The sequence below is a fragment of the Rhinolophus sinicus genome, chromosome 3 (genome assembly GCF_057876585.1).
Source record: "Rhinolophus sinicus isolate RSI-liver-muscle chromosome 3, RSI-T2T, whole genome shotgun sequence".
Lineage (NCBI taxonomy): Eukaryota > Metazoa > Chordata > Mammalia > Chiroptera > Rhinolophidae > Rhinolophus > Rhinolophus sinicus.
Window position 1 is genome coordinate 48,026,234 of NC_142503.1, and position 21,318 is coordinate 48,047,551.

A 21,318-nucleotide genomic window follows, 5' to 3' on the forward strand; every position below is an offset into this window, starting at 1 on the left:
AAAGAATTCACGAGGCACAAAGGAATAGAAGTTAGAAAGTTTATTTAAGGAAAGAAACACTGGCAGAAGAGTTGCAGGGGGCAGCACTGGGTTTCTGTTTAGTTCTTTAACCAGAATGCAATTTGCTTCAGCCTGCAGTGGAATCTTCTATTGTGTTTGGCTTTGTCTGTTGGGGTGGGGGAAGTGTGGTAGTTGGAGCCACCCACCCCCTACCCCAGACAAATGGTTTGTTCCTGTTTATCCATACCTGTTTTATCATCCTCTAGCTTAGGAAGGATGGAAGAATAAAGAGGAAGGATGGAAGGATGGGAGGGAGGTAGGGAGGGAGGGAACGAGGAAGGGAGGAAGGAAGGAAGAAGCAGTACGAGGAATGAAAGATAAAATATCCCTAAAGATCTTCAGATATTAAAAGAATAACAAGAGAACATTATAAATAACTTTATGCCAATAAATTCTATAACTTAGATGAAAAGGACGAACTCCTTGAAAAGCACAACTTACCAAAATTGACACAAGATGAAACAGAAAAACTGAATAGCCCACACTTATTAAATATTTTTAATTTATCATCAAAATCTGCCCACAAAGAAAACTGCAGGCCCAGATAGTTTCACTCTTAAGTTCTGTCAAACATTTAAGGAAGAAAAACCCCAATCTTACACAAACTCTTCCAGAAAACAGAAGAGCAGAGAATACTTAGTAACTCATTTTATGAGGTCTGCATAATACTGATACCAAAACCAAAGACATTACAAGAAATTTATAGTCCAATAATCCTTATCAACAGCAATATAAAAAAATCTTCAACATATTAGCAAATCAAATCCAGCAATATATAAAAAGAAAGATATATCATGACCAAGCATCCACTCCTCATAAAAACTATCAGCAAATTGGGAGTAGATTCCTTAATATAAGGAGCAGCTACAAATACCTACGGCTAACACCATGTTTAATGGTGAAATATTAAAGACACAAAACTAATCTTGGTGAAAAATATCAGAACAGTAGTGTCTTCCAGATAGTTGGGGTGGGGAATAACTGGGAAAAGGCATGAGGGAACTTTCCGGGATGATGGTAATACCTGTATTCTAACCCTTTTTTTTTTTTTTTATTAAATTTATTGGGGTGACAATTGTTAGTAAAATTACATAGATTTCAGGTGTACAATTCTGTATTACATCATCTATAAATCCCATTGTGTGTTCATCACCCAGAGTCAGTTCTCCTTCCATCACCACATATTTGATTTCTAACTCTTGATAGAGGTTTGGATTACTGTAAATATCAAAATTCATCAAATGGCACATTTAAGATTTGTCATTTTAATATACTATATGAAAATTTTACCTCAAAAAAAGAGAAAAAACTATTGAACTCTAGTTAATATTTTATGTTGAGGTGTTTAGTTGTAAAATGTACTAATGTCTACAACTTTCTTTGAAATGTATCAACATAAAAATGGATTAATGGGTGAACTGACAGATTTACAGATGAATAGGTGTGAAATAATAAGAAAGATAAATTGGTCTCTGCCTCTTGTTTTCTGACACAGAGCTCCTAAAACCCTAGTAAACAAGAGTGCTGGGAGAATATTTTGTTCTAATGTTTAGCCTTTGACTCCAGTTCTTGAAACAGTACTCCCAAGACCTTCGTAATTTCCTGAGTGATAGGAGAATCTGACACACAGCTCCTAAATCCCTTGGAATTTCCTGGGTGATAGAAATGTTTTTGTTCTAATGAGGAAACTTTTGGCAGACTCGTAGATGGGAGCTGGACACCAGAAAGAAAAAGCCATAATTAGAAACTTGGAACTTTCAGCTCCACCTCCAGCCCCATTCTCTGGAGAGGAGGGAGGGGCTAGAAATAGATTTCATAATTGATCATGCCTACATGATGAACCATCCATAAAAATCTCAAAAGTATGGTGTTTGGAGAGCTTTCCTAGGTTGGTGAACACATTTACATACTGGAAGGGTAGCTAGTATACCCCAATTCCATGAGCATAGAAGTTGAACAGAAGCTGTGGGTAACCTGAAGACCTACTACTTGCAACTGGCATCTAAAGTGGGAAGCAGTCTTGTGGAACTGAGCCCTTAACCTGTGGGATCTGTGGTAATGTGGGTTAGCGTCAGAACTGAATTGAATTGCAGGATATATAGCTGGTGGCGGAGAATTGCTTGATGAGTCAAAAACGCACACATCTGGTGTCAGAAGTGTTGTAAGTGTGAGTAGAAGAAAAACACAGTAGTGTTTTTCCTTTACAACAAGTATGTGGTTAGAAAAAAATATGTAGAATCAGTTCTTTCAACTTTTCTTTTGAAAATTTTCATAATTTCACAAAAATTTTCAAATATACAACTCACATGTTCACTTTTGGACCATTTAAGAACTCCATTTTTAAAAAAAATAATATAAAACTACCTTGTTTCCCCGAAAATAAGACCTAGCCGGACAATCAGCTCTAATGCATCTTTTGGAACAAAAATATAAGACCCGGTCTTGTATTATAGTAAAATAAGACCGAGTCTTATATTAAGTTTTGCTCCAAAAGATGCATTAGAGATGATTGTCCGGCTAGGTCTTATTTTCCGGGAAACACAGTATCTCCTCCAAAGTAATGTTTCTGATAAAAAGCATGAACTCATTGGTGTTTAGGTTTTGGGACCTTTGCTTATCGATTTGTACATTGGTCAGCTTGACTATCTTCCACAGGTCTAGGTTTGTTTGGATGAAAAATGAAGTATCAGAAATCCAAAAGTTATTAACTTTGGAATGCAGGTGGTGATTTTCCTCCAAGAAAACTTCCTTTCCTTATTTAGGCTTCCTTAAACTGCATTAAAAATTAGTTCCCTAAAGGGGACAAAATGGCTGCTGTAGGAATGAGAAAATAACCATAACAAAAGATGTTTGTTTTCATGAGCCCAGAATGACTAAGAGATAAGGTAAATGTAAAGCAATTGCCTGGTTTCCAAGGGAAAACCAGTCTCATATTTTACATTTACTGCAGAAAATTCCCAAAGAAGACAAGGTGTCTGTGAGTAATTCAGAGTAAATGATGGGGCTTGGAGGGAGGGGAAGTTAAAAATGAATGCTTCTTTAAGTAAGATGTGAGCAAGAATGACCCAGTGATGAACAAGTATCAGTGTCAGGATTGAAAGAAATTCCCAGCATCAATAAAGCCAGAAGGGCCTTTACTCTGCAGAGAGAGTCACTGTAGACCATGAAAGGGCTACACATTGCAGAAAGAAACCAAATGTAAAAAAGAATTCCCCTTTCCCGAAGGTTTACTCCTGTGATATAAAACCATTCCTCAAAAAAAAAAGATGGAGTATATTTTACAACAGATCTTTTATTATCTCCCAGATCTCCAAGTTGGAAGATCCTTAACAACATTTTTTTCTTTTTAAAATTTTAACCACCTTGGAGGAAATCTCTTTAAAGCTTTATAGGATTATAAATTTCCTATAAAGATAATTTAACACATTTAATGAAGATTCAAGATCATAATATTTATTTTATGTTCTAATGCCACAATTGTTAACACCCACAAAGGTCTGATGTACACTCTCTTCCACATTATATAGTCCTCAACAATTTTGTCTCTTATTTTTTATGTTTTTATCTGTCTATTGCCTTGCTGTTGGCTTAAACTTCTTACTATTATCAATATCCTGGCACATGCCAACCTTTCTTTTCAGTTCTAATGTATCATAGGCATAGGAATCAAATAGAATTCTGTGTAAAACGATGCTCAAGGCATTTGAGCATGTCTGAGAGGGTTTTAGCAAAGAAGTTTTATGAGATCTATTTTGGGTATTCAGAGGTTTTTTTCAGCCTACTTCCTGGGTTGTCACCATTGCTTTTAATAGGTAAGGAATTATTCCAATTGTTGTTTTTTTAATCAAAGACAAAGATATAAAAAAATTTAAATGAGGACTTGTAAAATGCAAATGTTACCTATGAAAAGACCATTGGTCTGTTAGAACATTTTGTAATTTCTCAAAAGGCACTTAGTGTTTTGTGGATTGTATCACAAAATAAATATGTTTAATGCTTTCTAGTAGATACTATTTATCTTTTTGTTTTCACAGCATCCGGAACATAGTAGGCACACTGGAAAAACTCACTACATTGAACTGATATTACATGGAGATCATACACTTCTTTCCAGTAGTTCTTGAGCTTTAATAAGAATGAAAAATCATTTGGGGTAACTTGTTTAAAATGCAGATTTCCAGGTTTTAAGCTATAGATTTTTATTACAAATGACAGAGAGAGAGAGAGAGAGAGAGAGAGAGAGAGAGAGAGAGAGAGAGAGATATTGGGGGCTGAAGTAAAAGTTGCACTTTAAAGAAACATTGCAGGTGACTGATGAAAAATGGTTTATAGACAACCCTTTGGAAACATTACCCTCTGCAATCTGTGGGATGTAGCAGCCAGAAGTATAAAGATTAGAGCTAAGATGCAAAGTGAGAAAGAAAACAGAAAACAAAGAGTTCAAAAAGCCTAGAAAATATGGGAAGGATAAAGAATTCATGAAGGTCACTGAAGTACCTGGGGCTGTGAAGAGAAGCTATACGTTAGCTGGCTGAAGACAAGCAGGGAACAGCCACCAAGAATGTTAATGATGCCACACAAATAAAAGGGCTAATGAAAAGACACATGTTACGAGATGCTTGGGAAATCCATAAAGTCAAGTTAGCTGCAAGTCGAGCTACTCCTGAACTGAAGGAGGAGAGAGAGACTAACAGAAAGAACCACATATTTCTCGAAATCAAGGGAACAAGTGCTTTATCTAGCAAATAAGGACCCAAGATTGAGGGTTATAGGAGGATGGTAGTTGACCTGGATATTATATTTTAGAATTACAAAATGTTAAAATCCTGATTATGGAAGAAACCCAGGGCTTGCTGAAGTTAAGTAGTGGGGGTGCACTTGTAATCACCTGCCTTTCTATGGACTGTGGTTCCTGAATTCCCTGCTCAGTCTACCCTACCTCATACGCCATACTCTCTTCTCTCCATTTTCCTGGCCATCACTACTGCTGTCCATCTACCATTTTATCATCAGTTTCCCCCGAGCTCAGGATACCATATGCTTCTTTCAGCTTTTGATCTCATTTCTCATCCAGATTTGAGGCTCACAGTAACAATGCCCATGCAAAGGTAGCCCACCAGCCTTGGGAACCCCATCCTCCTGCGTAAGGCCACCGCACACAGCCCACCTGCAGGGCCTCAGGGAGGCACAATCATTAAAGTGAAATACAGTGCTCTTCTGCTCCCTCCACCCTGTATCACTTCCCTGGGAGATGATGGTAAAGAGCGACCTGTTGGAAAATTACCTGAAAGCTTTCTGTTTGAGACTTGCCTTAAGCCCCCTTCGCCACACTTTCATAGGAGTGACTCATCTGAATCTACAAACCACTTCCATAACTGTGGAGGGTAACCTCAACTTACCAGCATAACTTGGTTGGTTAACATTTCCACCTTTTTTAATACAGAGATGAACAAGATCAACATCATTACACGCAGCAGCCTTATACAGTAAGTTCTCTCCAAAAATGTTTCTCCGGTTAATAGCAGAAAGAGATATATTATTCATCTTCATTTTTTCTGAAATAAGGGAACAAAAGAAAACAAAAAAATTATAATCCTTATTTGAAAATCAGGAGGAATACAGATAACAAGATGAATCCAGTTAACATTCTGGAACAGAGGTATACTATATTATGAAAGTATTTCATCCATTAACCAAACTATGACACCTACAGGCAATAAGGTGAAAGAGACAAACATCATTAGTTTGAAAATATTTATAGAAGTTATAAATCATCTAAGCACTTTATGTTCATTGAAACCCCATGAAAGGTGCATACAAGATTAAGATTATTTTCTTAAAATGCACACTGGAAAATATTATTTAGGTCTAGAATTAGATGCTATTAAACCCAACAAAATGTTATATACTACCAAAATGTCTTATAAAACCATGAGGAGAAAACTAAGAAGTATATAAGGAAGATACAAAAATTAACCCCAGCGAGACCAGAAAAGAAAATGCTCAATTTTCTTTCTTTGTTAAAAACACCTGCCATGAAATTAAATAAAGAACTGTGATCTTGATCTGTACAATAATTTTGATTTTCTAAGCCAGCAAATACACAATGAAAACAGTTTGCCAGGTTATGCATAACAGGTATCATTTCTCCACTGTGCTTCCTAAACTACTGAAACTCCTCATTCAGGTACTCCTAATCCTGTCAATTATTGGGATAATATTCATTTGGTTTCCCTGAATTTCAAAATAGCTTTAATGATAACTTTTCCAATTTTGATCTAGCTAACCTGCCCTATCCTAAAATCTCACAAAGGTAATTGAGTACTGCAGCAGATTTCTTAGTACATCACAATTTACCTTTTATTTGATTCTTTCCACTCAGCTCCACTGCAAAACAAACCAACTACTGACCATTTGAGCCCAGCTTTCTCCACCCAACTACCAGTAAAAGCATTTTGTTCCCACCATATAAACTGTATGCTTACCAAAAATCAATAATCTTAACTTCCAGATCTGTCTCTGCCAGTTGTACTTGCTATATAATTATGGAATCTATTTAAAATAATGAATTTAAAAAATACAAAATTTTTCAATGAAAATTAAGTTGTGGGAGACATTCACTTCCAGTCATGACTAAATAACTGCCATAACTTGCCATCCTATTGTAAACAACTTTCTTTTGATTGGTATGGTAGGCTAAATAATGGTCCTCCAAAGATGTTCACATCTTGATCTCTAGAACCTGAGACTGTTCCCTTACATAGGAAAAGGGACTTTTCAGATGTGGTTAAGGACCTTGGGAAGGGAAGAGGAAAGCAAGAAAATCAAAAGGGGAGAAGGCAATGTAACAATACAAGCAGAGATTGGACTGATGTGGCCAGGAGCAAAGGAATGCCACAGCCTCTAGTAGCTAGAAGAGGTAAGGAACAGATTTTCCCCTGGAGCCTACAAAAGGAACCCGCCCTGCTGACACCTTGAGTTTAACCCCTTAATATTCATTTGGACTTTGAACCTCAGGACTGTAAGAGAATAAATCGTGTTGTTGTAAGTCACTAAATTTATGATAAATTGTGACCACGATAGGAAACTAATACAACTGATGTTAGCAAAGTATATTTTTCCCCCATTCTTCTATTTTTAACCAATGTATGTCTTTATATTTCAAGTGTGTTTCTTAAAGTCAGCATACAGTTGGGTCTTGCTTTTGCATCCAATCTGACAATCTCTACCTTTTAATTGAAAGTGTCATGCCCATTTACATTAGGTTTGACTGTATCACACTGCTTTTTCAGTTTTTCCCATCTGTTCTTTGTTCCCTTTTCCCTCTTCTTCTACCTTCTATTGGGTTAACACTGAATATTTTTGTTATTCCGTTTTATCTTATTGTTGGCTTATTAGCTATAACTTATTTCTTTGTTATAATGGTTCCTTTAGGATTTATAGTACACGTCTTTTAACTTACTACAGTCTACTTTCAAATGGTATCTTCACTTATATTTTACAATACTGTTCCATTTTTCTCCCTTTATGTTATTATTGTCATGAATTTTACTTTTATATGTGTTAAAAACCTCATAATCCATTGTTATTTTTGTTTAAACAATCATCCTTTAAAATCGATTAATAAGAAAAATATGTGCATTTTTATCTACATAGTTACCATTTCCAATGATCCTCATTCCTTTGTATAAATTTCCATTAAGTACCATCTTTTTTCTACTTGAAGAAGGTCCTTTAACATTTCCTATACTATGGATCTGCTGGACTGCTTTCAGCTTTTGTTATGTCAGAACTTTTATTTCACTTCATTTTTGAAAGATATTTTGCTGGGTATAGAATTCTACGTTCTAGTTATAGAGTACTAGGAATAAAATTTCTTGTATAACTTAAAAACTGCTGCTCCACTGTCTCCTTGCTTGCATTATTTCCAAAACGAAATTTGATGTCATCCTTATCTCTATTCTTCTATACATAACATGCCTTTTTTTCTTATTGGTACATATATATTCTTCTGATTTCTTAAATGACTGAATATTATTTCATTGGTTATATTATAGTTTATTAACTATTCATCTAGTTTAGATTGTTTCTGATCATTTTATTACAATAAACAATGCTGTGATGAACATCCTTATAAAATATCTTTACATATTTAAGCATTTATATTATGGAATAAATCACTTCAAGTAGAATTTCTGATTCAAAAGAATTGTGACTTAAACTTGTGATGAATGCAAATAAGCTGCCCTGTAAAAAGATTGAACAAATTTACACTATTACAAACAACACATGAGAATTCTTACTTTTTCCACATTCTCGCCAGTGGTAATTCTCAAATGTTTAAATGTTTGGCATTCTCTTAGGTGAAAATTACACTTCTTAATCTGCATTTCTTTAATCATGAGAAGAGATATTAATCTTTTCAGTTATATTTTATTTTAATTTTTTCTGTGAACTGCTTATTCATGGCCCGTACGCATTTTTTTTTATCCTTTCTCCTTACTATTTTGTAAGAGCTCTTTGCAGGCTAATGAAATTAACCTCTGGTTATGTATTATTATTTCTTCCATCTTTAGTATTTGATTGTCTTTAGGGTATTTTTCCATTCAACTTTTAAAAATGCATGTGGTCAATTTTATCATTTTTTTCCCTCCTGGCTTCTAAGTTTGAATCATTCTTTAAAAAGGCTTTTCGGGCCGGCCCGGTGGCTCAGGTTGTTGGAGCTCCATGCTCCTAACTCCGAAGGCTGCCAGTTCGATTCCCACATGGGCCAGTGGGCTCTCAACCACAGGGTTGCCAGTTCAATTCCTCGAGTCCCGCAAGGGATGGTGGGCAGCGCCCCCTGCAACTAAGATTGAACACGTCACCTTGAGCTGAGCTGCCACTGAGCTCCCAGATGGCTCAGTTGGTTGGAGCGCGTCCTCTCAACCACAAGGTTGCCGGTTCGACTCCCGCAAGGGATGGTGGGCTGCATCCCCTGCAACTAGCAATGGCAACTGGACCTGGAGCTGAGCTGCGCCCTCCACAACTAAGACTGAAAGGACAACAACTTGAAGGTGAACGGCACCCTCCACAACTAAGATTGAAAGGACAACAACTTGACTTGGGAAAAAAGTCCTGGAAGTACACACTATTCCCCAACAAAGTCCTGTTCCCCTTCCCCAATAAAATCTTTAAAAAAAAAAAAAAGGTTTGTCCACGCCAAGATTATACAAAGATCCTCTTACATTTTGTTCTAGAATTTTTTCTTTTCATTTAAATCTTTGGTCAAACTGGAACTAAATTCAGTATAACAGATGTTATAAGGATCCAATTTTGTTTGTGCTTTTCGCTATTTATTGCTTAGTCCTTCTTTTTGCCACCAATGTGAGATGCCGTCTTTATCACATGCCTGCCCGCATACTCCACTGTATCTGGCTTCTATATCTAAACTGTTTATTCTGTTTCACTGATTTGTCTGTCTATTCCTGTGCCAGTACCAAATTATTTTAATTTCTGACTTTCTAATTGCTTTCATATTATGCAGAGCAGATTGCTGCCCCCACTCTCCCTTCTTTTTCTTTTTTCTTTCATAATTTTCTTGGCTAGTTTTTCATTATTTACTTTTCCAGCAGAAATTTAGTATCATATGACATTCTCATAGCTAACCTCCTGCCCAATAAAACAGAATAAAACAACAAATAAACAAAAATCTAGTTTTGATTGAGTTCTCATGAATTTATAGAATATTTTAGAAGTAAATTTCTTACAACACTGAATTGTTATGGTCAAGAATAAGGTTTTTTCTTCCATTTATTCATGTCTTTTTATATGTCCCTCAGCAGAATTCTTAAACCCTGTTCTTAAAGGTATGGCACATTTCTTATTAGTTATATAAGTAGATACTTCTCTCTCTTCACAACCATTATAAATGGGATCTTCTATTTTCTAACTGGGTAATATTTATATATATGAAAGGTATTTACTTTGTTTTCTTTTGGTTAATGAATTTTTAAAAACTTTTTATTTGGAAATAATTTCAGACTTACAAAAAAGTTGTAAAACTTTAACGTAGGATTCACCCATTGTTAACATTTTGCCACCACTTTAAATCATTCTATCATCCTCTCTCTCTCTGTCTCTGTCTCTGTCTCTCTTTCTATGTACATATATATATATATATATATATATATATATATATATATATATGTATATAGAGAGAGTTTTTTCTTTTCATTCATGTATACACATATACGTATATATGTATATATACATGTATATATATACACACACACATGCACACAGACATGTACATAAAGAATAACTTGTATACACCATGTCCCATTACTCACTAATACTTAAGTGTGTATTTTCTAAAAACAAGGATGTTCTTTTACACAACAAATTATTATTAAATTCAGGGAAATTGAACATTGACACAGTACTATAATTTATAGTCCATATTTCAATTTTTCCAACTGCCCCTCTATTATTTTTTAAGCAGTGTTTCTAGATTCTTATTGTTTCTTTCTGATAGTTTTTAGTCCATTTTTTGATGTGTTATAGGAATAACATCAAAGAATAATAAATTCTACCTTCTCCTTTCCTCCATTTATTCCTTTTGGTATGATTTCTTAAAGCCTTAGGTTGATCACACAACAAATAGGTAAGACATCTAAATTTTAAAAGGGTTCTGTAACTATTCTCTCCAAAGTACAAGTATGGAAGAAATACCAGGCAATGAGCCAGAGGTCAGGATCAAGTCCTAGTAATACTACTAATGGGGAAAATTTTAATCTCTCTGAACTTCCTCATTAGTAAAATGAGAAAGTTGAGATAATCTCTAAACCTTTTTCATTACCAGAATTTTATGTTTCTGTAACTTACGTACTTAAAGAAATAAAATATGCCTCACCATTTTTTCTTGCAAGTTTTCTGGTTTTCCACATCTGTTCTCCACTCTTGAGTCTGGATGAATGCATATTCTTACTTTTACCTTTAATCATTAAAGCAGGATCCTGCATTCTTGAAAAATAAATGTGTTTTTAAAATTACTCTCATGTTCTTCTACAGACATTTACAGAGAATCACACCAAATTTTGACTAAATTTTTAAAAGTCAAAGGTATTTTACTGAGCCGTTGCTAAGCAGCATGGCAGTTTAAATATGGAGATGACTCCTGAGTAAACCACAGATAAATGTGTGACAGGGATGCCAGTCATTACGGTCTCTTTTCTTTGTGCCACCTGTGGGTTTCTCTCCTTTAGGGGAAGTCACCTACAAGTGTGAGCATATTGAGTCTCTTGCCCCTCACTCTCTAAGTTGATATGCAACTATCCACTCTATTCACAGTCTAAGGAAAAGAGGCAGGCTCTGTGCAAGAAAAAAGGACTTAACATGTGGTATGGCATTGATTAAAAACTGCAAAAATACTGGCATAAAAACAGGCATGTAGATTAATGGAACAGAACAGAGTGCCTGGAAGTAAACCTATGCATGTATGTTCAATTAATTTGTGACAAAGGAGCCAATAATACACAATGGCAAAAAAATACTCTCTTCAATAAATGGTGTTCAGAAAACTAGATAGCCACATGCTAAAGAATGAAACTAGACCACGATCCTACATCATATACAAAAATTAACTCAAAATGGATGAAAGGCTTAAATCTAAGATCTGAAACCATAAAACTCATAGGAAAAATCATAGAAGGTAAGCACTTTCACAATGATCTTGGCAACGACTTTTTGGATTTGACATCAAAAGCAAAGACGACAAAAGTAAAAATAAACAAGTTTGACTGCATTAAACTAAAAAGCTTCTGAAGAGCAGAGAAAATCATCAACAAAATGAAAAGGCAACCTACCGAATGTAAGAAAATATTTGCAATTCATGTATCTGAGAAGGGGTTAATATCCAAAATATATTAAGAACTCATACAACTCAACAACACAAAATGAATCTGATTAAAAAATGGGAGAGGGACTAAAAAGACGTATTTCCAAAAAAGACATCCAAATGGCCAATGGAGGTACATGAAAAGGTGCTCAACATCACTAACCATAAGGAAATGCAAATGAAATCCACAATGATATAACCTCACACCTGTTAGCACAGATATTATCAACAAGACAACAAATAACAAGTGTTGCTGAGGATGTGGAAAGGGAACCCTTGTGCACTGCTGGTGGGATGGTAAATTGGTGCAGCCACTATGGAAAACAGTATGGAGGTTTCTCAAAAAATTAAAAATGGGGGGCGGTCGGATGGCTCAGTTGGTTAGAGTGTGAGCTCTCAATAAGATTGCCAGTTCAATTTCCTCCATGGGAGGGTGGGCTGCGTCCCCTACAACTAGATTAAAAATGGGATGGTGGGCTGTGCCCCTGCAACTAAAGATTGAAAATGGCAACTGGATTTGGAGCTGAGCTGCGCCCTCCACAATTACATTGAAGGACAACAACTTGGAGCTGATGGGCCCTGGAGAAACACACTGCTCCCAATAATCCCCAATAAAATTTAAAAAAAATATTAAAAATGGAACTTCCATGTGATCCAGAAATCCCACTTCAGGGTAATATCCAAAGCAAACAAAATCACTATCTCGAAAAGATATCTGCAGCATTATTTACAATAGCCAAGACATGGAAACAACCTATGGGTGGATGAATGGATTTTAAAAAATGTGGTATATATACAATATAATATGACAACATGGATGGACCTGGAGGGCATTATGCTAAGTGAAATAAGTCAGACAGAGAAAGACAAACACTGTATGATCTCACTTACATGTGAAATCTAAAAAAAAAAACACCCCAAACTCTGACTTCTGGTTTTTTACTGGGTTGGGGAGCTACTTTTACAAAGCAGCAAATGGTGCTGTCTGGGTGGAGGAAAAGAAGTACCAGCAGCTTCAGTGTTAGCTATAGAGCAATGGAGCAGGTAGGGGTAGGGGCAGAAAGAGATGCATGTCACGTGACACAGCGAAAGGAGAAAGATAAGCCTTAGATCATAAGTCAGCTTGCCACTACCACCTATGGCTTTGAAAGGGCACCATTGTTTCTTATTGTATCACCAGCTCGTTAATACAAGTAAGCAGTCATTACAAGTGATACGAGAGAGAACATAATTTACATTTTAAGTAGTTAGTCGTGGTTTCCTCAGTAATCCTATACTCAAATGCATGCCTTTCTAAAACACTTCAAAGGCACAGTTCAGGTCAATACATTAAGGTTTCCTTTTGTCTATGAAAGGGTGCTTCTCAGAAGTTATGATTTCAGTACCAATTGCACAGACTGCTTTGCTGGGTGAAAATGCAATCCCTTGCCTGAAATGGAGGTGGAAACTTTTCCAACATGAATAATTATTTCCACTGACATTCTGACACAATCAACAGGAAGTGCTGTATTTGAGAATGGTCAGTAGGGGTGGGTATGAATAATATTAACTTTTGAAATGCAAAACCATACAAATTAATTTTATTTATACCATAAAGTTATATTAATAGCATTATTTTAAAAAACCCAAACTCATATAGAGAACAGATCAGTGGTTGCCAGAGGTGGGAGGTAGGGAGTGGTGAAGGTGGCCACAAGGTACAAACTTCCAGTTATAAGATAATAAAGTCACAGGGATGTAATATACGGCATAGTGACTACAGTTAACAATACTTTATTGTATGTTTGAAATTTGCTAAGAAAGTAAATCTTAAAAAGTTCTCATCACAAGAAAAAATTGTACGGGGGTGGGGGGTGGAGGGTGGGAGATGAGGGTAAGGGGGATCGAATATATGGTGATGGAAGGAGAACTGACTCTGGGTGATGAACACACAATGGGATTTATAGATGATGTAATACAGAATTGTACACCTGAAATCTATGTAATTTCACTAACAATTGTCACCCCAATAAATTTAATAAAAGAAAATTAAAAAAAAGAAAAGAAAAAATTGTAACTGTGTAGTGATGGGCATTAACTAAAACTTATTTTTAAAAAGAAAGAAAAATAGCATTACGCAGAAATACAACAAATTTCCCACTACTTGTCTTTAAAAGGAAAAAGTAAAAGAGTTTTCTGGGTTTAAAAAAAAAAGCAACTACCAAATAAAAGAGCAACAACAAAAACTAAAGTTCTTTACTTAGAGGTAACTGTACACTGACTCTAATATCCCAAGCACAGAACTATCTATAAGGTTTGTAGCATACCTGGAGAGAAAAATATAATTTCGTAGCATACCTGAAATTCTCAGTTGAAGAGTTATTATTTGTTTGATTCTCAGAGCCACGTATTTTTGGTAAAATCTTTTCTGCCATATTATACATGTTATCTGTGTTGCTGCCTACTTTTATTCTGGATGATCTCCTTAACACACATGGAGGGTCCTGGCTTGAGCTATTTTCCACTGGATTGGAATTTCCTTTATTATTTAGTAGATCACAAGAAATGGCATTTTGATGAACCAAAGTCTGCAATCCAAATGGATTTGGGTCTTCTAGAGTCTGCAATAAGATATAAAAATTTGCACAAAGAATTACAACAATGCAAAAAAAATTAAATCTAAAATAAATTAAGTTTATCTTTTTTGCTGATTACACGAAAATGTCTCATAAAAGTACAAAAATCTAGGCATATATGAACATAATGAAAAATTGTATAATAATTAATATATAAAGGACAATGCATGTTTAAAAGCCTAACGCAAACAGAGCACAAGTAAAAAATATTTTTACCAATATTTATCCTTAAAATTTAAGGGCCAACAACCTAAGGTTACTCTTTAATTTCATAGGAAATCAGTAGCACAGAATGATGAGAAATACATACAAACAGTAGCAATGTCATACTAGGTCAGATCAGTGTTCTATTCAGCCTAGTATTTTGTTATTTGACAGCAGCAGTAAATGATATTTTGTGGAAAAAGATATTATATAAACTCCATTACATTGATTTTAAAAGGTTAACAGTGTATCATGAATGGCTCTAACTTCCCCTTAACAACCCATTATAGACTTAGACTTAACTTTCATGATGATATATATTTTTATACATATCATATAAACCTTTCTTGAACTTATTTATAGTCTCAGTTTGAAAAGTTTCTTAAGGTAACAAGGTCCATATTTTTACTACAGTTGAGTAAAAGAATATTTGATATATTCAAAATCAATCTTTCTACTTTTAAAAAAGATTTTTTTTCTTTAAGACTTGTTAGGTTCATGGTCATTCTATCAACACCAACCGTAATTTCCTATACTTTACTCATATTGCCTCATTTCAGATTAGAATACTGGAATGTTTAATTTAATCTTCATGCCCTATCCCCACGATTAGTTTCTCTTTTTCTAAATTTTTTTCATCCTATTATGTCTGTTTCGAGATTTTTTTTTTAACCAGAATTACATGCAGTATTATTATTCTACATGTGTATGTTGCACATGACCTCAATATCATGTTATTTAAAACGTCCCAGGGATGTTCATAGGAGCATTTTGGTACTAGCAAAAAGAAAAAAAGATAATCTAAATAACCATCATTAGTGAATCAGTCAAATAAATTACACACACACACACACACACACACACACACACACACACACACACACACAGCCATACTACTGTTAACCAAGTGAAAATATTTAAGTATTGAAAATATCAAGGAGGAGGTCCAAGATGATGGATTAGGTAAACACTATGCCCGCGGCCTGCCAAGATCACATCAAAATTACAACTAAATTACAGAACAATCAACGTGGAAAATCATCTGAAGACTAGCAAAACAGAACCTTATAACTAAGGATATAAAGAAGAGGCCACATCAAGACTGGTAGGAGGGGTGGAGATGTAAAACAAGCTGACCCCAAACCCACAAGTAGTGGTTGAGCACCAGGAGGAACAGCTTGGTGGCGGAGATCCCCCATGAAGAGGGAGGGGTCCCAGCCCCACACTGGGCTCCCCAGCCCAGGGGTCCTGGATTGGGAAGAGGAGTCCCCATAACATCTGGCAGTGAAAAGCAGTGAGGACGCTATCCAACTGACCCAGTGAGATGGAAGGTGGCTGGAAACCCAGATGTCCTCTTAAACAGCCTGCACATAGGCTCACTTGCTTGCAAACACTCATCTGTGCTCTGGTGAAGGGGCGGCAACTTGAGAGGTGCCAGAGACATAGGGGAAAAGACTAAGTTGTGTGACTTCTGGGTGAGTGTGGGAGGGGCAGCAGCCATTGTCTATGTGTGGAGTCTGCCTCATATATAGCCTACAGGAGGGTGCCATCTTTTCTATGTTGAACCCTCCCCCAAAGGGCCAAATCTGAGAGCACGTTGGTTTGGTAAAATCCGTATGTGTGTGCCACCTTGGTGATGCCATGGATCCCCACCCCACCCAGCTAGTGCTGCATAACCCAGAGCGCTCTTGGATCCTGGGTGGCCAGCCCCACCCCACAAGCTATGGAAGCCATTTATACCTGTGCACAACCAGTCAGCATGGGAGTCATTCCCACCCACTAATGTACTAAAAACAATCAAGGCTCAACTACAACAGAATACACACAACACACACAAGGGACACTCCCAGAACTCATGCACAGGTGATCAGGGAGACTCCGTCACTGAACCACACAGGACACATACTATATAAGGCCACACACATTATAAGGCACCAGAGCGGCAGCCAGAATCAGGAAACAAAAAACATATCCGAAATAAAAGAACAGGAGAAATCTCCAGTAACAGAACTAAATGAAATGGAGGCAACCGACATACCAGAGACAGAGTTTAAAATATTGGTTATAAGAATGCTTAAGGAACTTAGTGAGAACTTAAACAAAGAGACAGAAAGCATAAAGAAGGACACAGAAACCATTAAAAAAAAGTCAGAAACAAAGAATATAATAACTGAGGAACACACTAGATGGAATCAACAGCAGATTAGATGAAGCATAAGATCAAATCAACAATTTAGAAGACAAGGTAGCAGAAAACACTCAATTGGAACAACAATGAGTGAAAAAAAACAGATAGTTTAAGAGATCTTTGGGACATCAAGCATAACAACATTTACGTCATAGGAGTATCAGAAGGAGAACAGAAGGAGCAAGGGATTGAGAACCTATCTGAAGAAATAATGACTGAAAACTTTTTTAACCTGGTGAAGGATATAGACATACAAGCCCAGGGAGCACAGAGAGTCCCAAACAAGATGAACCCAAGCAGGCCCATACCAAGACACATCATATTAAAATACCAAAGGCTAAAGACAAAGAGAGAATCCTAAAAGCAGCAAGAGAATGACAACTCGTTACTTACAAGGGAGTTCCCATAAGACTGTCAGCTGATTTCTCAACAGAAATTTTGCAAGCCAGAAGGGGCTGGCAGAGAATATTCAAAGTGGTGAAAAACAAGAGCCTACAACCAAGATTACTCTACACAGTAAGGCTATCATTTAAAATTGAAGGAGAGATAAAGAGCTTCCCAGACAAGAAAAAGCTAAAGGAAATCATTACCACCAAGCCACTATTACAAGAAATTTTAAAAGGACTTCTTTAAGAAGAAGAATGGGGGGGAAACGAACAAAAGAAGATCAAATATATGAATAAAATGGCAATAATGGTACCTATCAATAATCACTTTAAATGTAAATGGATTAAATGCTCCAATCAAAACACCGAGGATAGCTGAATGACAAGAAAACAAGACCCATGCATATGCTGTCTACAACAGATCCACCTTAGATCAAAAGACACCTATGGACTAAAAGTAAAGGGATGGAAAAAAGGTATTTCACGCAAATGGAAATGAGAAAAAAGCTGGGGTAGCAATATTTATATTGGACAAAATAGACTTTAAAATGAAGACTATAATAAGAAACATGAAGGACATTACATAAGATAAAGGGATCAATCCAACAAGAGGACATAACCCTAGTAAACTTCTATGCACTCAACACAGGAGCACCTAAATGTGTAAAACAAATGCTGACCGACATAAAGGCAAAGATCAACAGTAACACAATTACAGTAGGGGACTTTAACACCAGACTCGTGCCAATGGACAGATCTTCCAAACAGAAAATCAACAAGAAAACAGCAGCCTTAAATGACACACTACAACAGGGGGATTTAATTGATATTTTTAGAGCATTTCACCTCAAAGCAGCAGAATATACATTCTTTTCAAGTGCATATGGAACATTTTCCAAGATAGACTACATGTTAGGCCACAAAACAAATCTCAGTGATTTTAAGAAGACTGAAATCATATCAAGTGTTTTCTCTGACCACCATGGTATGAAACTAGAAATCAATTACAAGAAAAAAACTGAAAAATGCACAAACAGTTGGAGGCTAAATAACATGCTAATAATAATGAATGGGTCAACAACGAGATCAAGGAAGAAATCAAAGGATGCCTCTGACAAACAAAAATAAAACACAATGACCCAAAATCTACAGGACATGGTGAAAGCAGTCCTAAGAGGGAAATTGATAGCAATGCAAGCCTACCTCAAGAAATAAGAAAAATCTCAAATAGACAGTCTAACTTTATACCTAAGGGAAATGGAAAAAGAACAGCAAACAAAACCCAAAGTGAGTACAGAAAGGAAATAATAAATATCAGAGCAGAAATAGATAAAAGAGAGTCTTAAAAAAAAATACAAAAGATCAATGAAACCAAGAGCTGGTTTTTTGAAAAGATAAACAAAACTGAAAAACCTTTAACCACACTCAAGAAAAAAAGACAGCGGACCCAAACAAAATCAGAAATGAAAGAGGAGAAGTGACAATGGATGCCACAGAAAAAAAAAAAAATTTAAGAAAATACTATGAGCTATTATACACCAACAAATTGGACAATCTGGAAGTAATGGATAAATTCCTAGATGCATACAATATTCCAAGGCTGAATACAGAAGAAACGGAAAATCTGAACCAATTATTACTAATGAAATCAAATCGGTAATCAACAAACCCTTAACAAACAAAAGACTTGAACCAGATGGCTTCACAGGTGAATTTTACCAAACATACAAAGAAGAATTACCACCTATCTTTCTCAAAATACTTGCAAAAAATTCAAGAGGAGGGAAAGCTCCCAAGCTCATTTTATGAAGCAAGTACTACCCTTAATCCAAAACCACACAAAGACATTACAAAAAAACTACGGGCTGATATCCCTAATGAACATAGATGTAAAAATCCTCAACAAAATATTAGCAAACCAAATTCAGCAATACATTAAAAGATCATACACCAAAATCAAATGGGATTCATTCCTGGTATGCAAGGTTGGTTCAATATCTCTGCAAATCAATTAATGTAATACACCACATAAACAAAATGAAAAATAAGAGTCATATCAATAGATGCAGAAAAAACATCTGACAAAATCTAGCATCCATTTATGATAGAAACTCTCAGCCAAGTGGGAATAGAGGGAACATCTCTCAACATAATAAAGGCCATATATGACATACCCACAGCTAATATCATACTCAGTGGGAAAAAGGTAAAAGCATTCTCCTTAAGATCAGGAACAAGACAAGGATGTCTACTTTCACAACTTTTATTCAACATAGTCCTGGAAGTCCTAGCTGCAGCAATCAGACAAGAGAAAGAAATAAAAGGAAAAAGTAAAATGAGAAAAGGAAAAAGTAAAACTGTCATTATTTGCAGATGACATGATACTATATATAAGAATCCCAAAATTCCACCAAAAAATTATTAGAACTGATAAATGAATTCAGTAAAATAGCAGGATTCAAAATTAATACTCAGAAGTCGGTTGTATTTTTATACACCAATAACAAGCAATCAGAAAGAGAAATTAAGAAAGCAATTCCATTCATAACTGCATCAAAAAAATAAAATACTTAGGAATAAATTTAACCAAGGAAGTAAAAGACCTGCACTCAGAAAATTATAAGACATTGAAGAGAGAAATTAAAGAAGATACAAATAAATGGAAACATATACCATGCTCATGGATAGGAAGAATACAGTTAAAATGTCCATACTACCCAAAGCAATCTATAGATTCAATGCAATCTCTATGAAAACACCAGTGGCATTTTTTTCACAGAACTAGAGTAAATAATCCTAAAATTTATATAGAACCATAAAAGACCCTGAATAGCCAAGGCCACACTGAGAAAAAAGAACAAAGCTGGAGGTATCATGCTACTTGATATCAATTACACTACAAGGACACAGTAATCAAAACAGCATGGTATAGGCATAAAAACAGACACAAAGATCAATGGGACAAAATAGAGAGCCCAGAAATAAACCCATGCCTATATGGTCATTTCATCTATGACAAAGGAAGCAAGAATATACACTGGGGTAAAGATAGTCTATTCAATCAATGATGCTGAGAAAACCAGACAGACACATACAAAGAAATGAAACTGGATCACCTTCTTACCCATATACAAGAATAAATTGAAAATGGATTAAAGACTTAAGTGTAAGACCTGAAGCCATAAAATTCCTAGAAGAAAATATGGGAAATAAACTCTCAGACATTACTTACCCTTAATAATATTTTTACTGATGTCTCCTTGGGCAAGGGAAATAGAAGAAAAAATAAACAAATGGAACTACATCAAACTAAAAAATTTTGGCACAGCAAAGGAAACAATCAACAAAACAAGAAGACATCCTACTGAACGGGAGAAGATATTTAGCAATGATACATCTGATTATGGGTTAATATATAAAATTTAAAAGAAACTCACACAACTCAACACCAAAAAAACAAACATTCCAATTAAAAAATGGGCAGAGGAACTGAATAGACATTTCTCCAAAGAGGACATACAGGTGGCCAAGAGACATATGAAAAGATGCTCAACATCACTAATCATCACAGAAATGCAAATAAAAACCACAATGAGATTCACCTCCCACCTATCAGAATGGCCATCTTCAATAAGTTAAACAAATGTTGGCAAGGAAGTGGAGAAAAGGGAACATTTGTATACTGTTGGTGGGAATGCAAATAGGTGTAGCCACTGTGGAAAGCAGTATGGAGGTTCCTCAAAATATTAAAAATAGAACTACCTGATGACCCAGCAATTCCACTCCTGGGTATTTATCCAAAGAAGTCCAAAACACTAATTTGAAAAGATATATGCACCCCTATGTTTACTGGAGTGCTATTCACAACAGCCAAGTATGGAAACAACCGAAATGCACATCAATGGACAATTGGATAAAGAAATTGTGGTACACATATACAATGGAGTATTACCTCTGCCAGAACAAAAAATGAAATCTTACCATTTG

General features: G+C 35.7%; 1 protein-coding gene across 1 annotated transcript in view; it reads right to left on the bottom strand.

The window, feature by feature from the left end:
- ANKRD31 (ankyrin repeat domain 31) overlaps window positions 1-21,318 on the bottom strand; it is a 126,378-nt gene that overhangs the window by 67,221 nt on the left and 37,839 nt on the right. Inside the window, exons 8-10 of the mRNA XM_074329204.2 lie at window positions 14,276-14,538; window positions 10,955-11,064; window positions 5,460-5,615 (exon numbers count right to left, since the gene is read on the bottom strand). Coding sequence (XP_074185305.2) covers window positions 5,460-5,615; window positions 10,955-11,064; window positions 14,276-14,538 — 529 coding nt within the window. The remainder of the gene's footprint in view (window positions 1-5,459; window positions 5,616-10,954; window positions 11,065-14,275; window positions 14,539-21,318) is intronic.